Source organism: Bos grunniens, chromosome 29, assembly GCF_055505025.1.
Source record: "Bos grunniens cultivar Pamir isolate PY7600 chromosome 29, Bosgru_T2T1.0, whole genome shotgun sequence".
NCBI lineage: Eukaryota > Metazoa > Chordata > Mammalia > Artiodactyla > Bovidae > Bos > Bos grunniens.
Window position 1 is genome coordinate 24446420 of NC_141193.1, and position 2272 is coordinate 24448691.

The 2272-nt window shown below is 44.7% G+C and overlaps 1 protein-coding gene across 1 annotated transcript; it reads right to left on the reverse strand.

Annotated features, from left to right (window-relative positions):
• Positions 1–346: 346 nt before the first annotated feature.
• Positions 347–1395, reverse strand: LOC147342375 (putative olfactory receptor 10D4). Its single transcript, XM_086385490.1, has one exon. It carries the CDS (start codon positions 1393–1395, stop codon positions 457–459), a length of 939 nt encoding a protein of 312 aa, XP_086241616.1. The 3' UTR covers positions 347–456.
• Between the last annotated feature and the right edge of the window lie 877 nt (positions 1396–2272).

The window sequence follows — 2272 nt, forward strand, 5'->3', positions numbered from 1 at the left end:
TGACGGCCTATGGTCCATGGGGTCGCAAAGAGTCAGACATGACAGGAAACCCACACACACGTTTCTGACAATACAGAAGAAGCATTATTAGCACAAAGCTAACACTCTAGCAGTCACAGTCCTAGCTCAGCAAACTTCTATCTCTGTGACACTGCAAAAGTCTCTTAACCTTCCGGTGCCTTAATATCCTCCTCTGTACATTGGGATAATAATACCTACTCCACATGATAATTATCATAATAACTTATATCAGTACTTATAAAGTGCATAGAATAGTGCTTGGCCCATGGTAAGTGCTGTAAACGATTTTGCTCAATAAAAATTATATAAATATATACATGCTAATCACAAAAAAAAATCCATTCAAATTGTTTAGCAGTCACACCAATGTTAAGAGACTGGTCATCCCCTATAAATACAAGGCAAATTTATAAGCACAGGTACTGACAGAAAAGCTTACACTCCACTGGTGCGTACTCCCTGGATTAGTGCTTTTCTCAGAGCCAACTTCACATCCTTGTTTCTCAAGCTGTATATCAAAGGATTCAGGGAAGGGTTAACGATATTATTCAACACTTGAACCATAGAATCCAACCAAGAACTGGAGGCAGGCCGCAGATAAATGAGGACCACGGGTCCATAGAAGAGCAAGACAGAAGTCAGGTGGGCACTGCAGGTGGAGAAGGCTCTGTGCCTGCCTTCTGAGGAGCTGATTCTCAATATAGAGATGACGATGCGAGTATAAGAAGTGAGGACAAGAAGGAAACACAGGAGTGCCACAACACCTACGTTGGTGACACTCACCCTGTAAGCTAGAGAGGTGTCTGCACAGGCCAGGGGCAGAACCACCGGGATGTCACAGAAGAAATTGCCCACCTCCTTGGGGCCACAGTAGGGTAACTTAAACACAAGAAATGTGAGGACAGACGCATGCACACTGCTCCCCATCCAGGTGCTCAGAGTCAAGATGGCGCACACCCTGGGGTTCATGATGGCCGTGTACCGCAAGGGGTGACAGATGGCGGCAAAGCGGTCATAGGCCATCACGGTGTACAGGAAACACTCCGTGCAGCCCAGGAAGTGATAAAAGAAGAGCTGGCAGGCACAGCCCTGGTAAGAGATGGTCCGGCTTTGCCCCAGTAGGTAGAGCATCATTTTGGGGGAACTCACGGAAGGGAAAAAGATGTCAAACACTGACAGGTTGCCCAGGAAGAAATACATGGGGGTGTGGAGGTTGGAGGAAGTGAGGGTGGCCAGGAGAATGAGCAGGTTCCCCACAAGAGTGAGCAGGTAGAAGGTGAGGAAGAAGACAAAGAGCGCGTGTTCCAGCCCCTGTGTGTGAGGGATTCCCGTGAGGAGGAACTCGGTCACTGGAGTGTGATTCCTCATCTTCATATCTAGTCACACCTGGAAAGTCAGACAGCAGTCTCACTGAGATGGGCTTTCCCCAAAACACTAATACCTGCACAGGACCCACGGGAAAGGAATAACATCTAGGCATTATACATAAAAACCTTCTAGATGGGAGTCAGTCCAGTCCTTACTAATTAATGAGTGATATTCAGCCATTTTTCATCTGTATCCACTGAAGGATAATGGATAGCACAAGAGAAAGAATAGAGAAGAGGGTAGAAGATAAATCCTGCCTCAGATTTATCTGAATTTAAATGCCCAATCTAATTCCCACTCAGTGAATTTGGACAATTTAAAAAAAAACTCCATATCCCCTCAGTATCTGGGTTAATAGTTTATTAATATCTTATGATTCTCAGATTTAATAATATGATTCTACTTTGGCCACATGATATGAAGAACTGACTCTGATGCTGGGAAAGATTGAAGGCAAGAGGAGAAGGGGATGACAGAGGGTGAGATGGTTGGATGGCACCACCAACTCGATGGACATGAGTTTGAGCAAACTCCAGGAGTTGGTGATGGACAGGGAAGCCTGGCGTGCTGCAGTCCATTGGGTCACAGAGTCAGACATGACTGAGCGACTGAACTTGATTCTAATGAGGAATAATGCTTAATATATATAAAACCCCTAAGGTAATGCAGCAAATTCCTATCCTCATTAGAAAATTCCCTCAAGGTACTGAATTCTGATTTCAACGCTCCTTTACTCCACACAGCATTTGACTTAGGCTGATCTGCACCTGCAGCACTTTAGAATCATCTATTGATGTCATTGATTCACAAAAATGCTTTCTGCATTGTCAACTCGAAAAATGGACAACTAAGAACCATCTAGTGGAAATACAGTGAAACACGA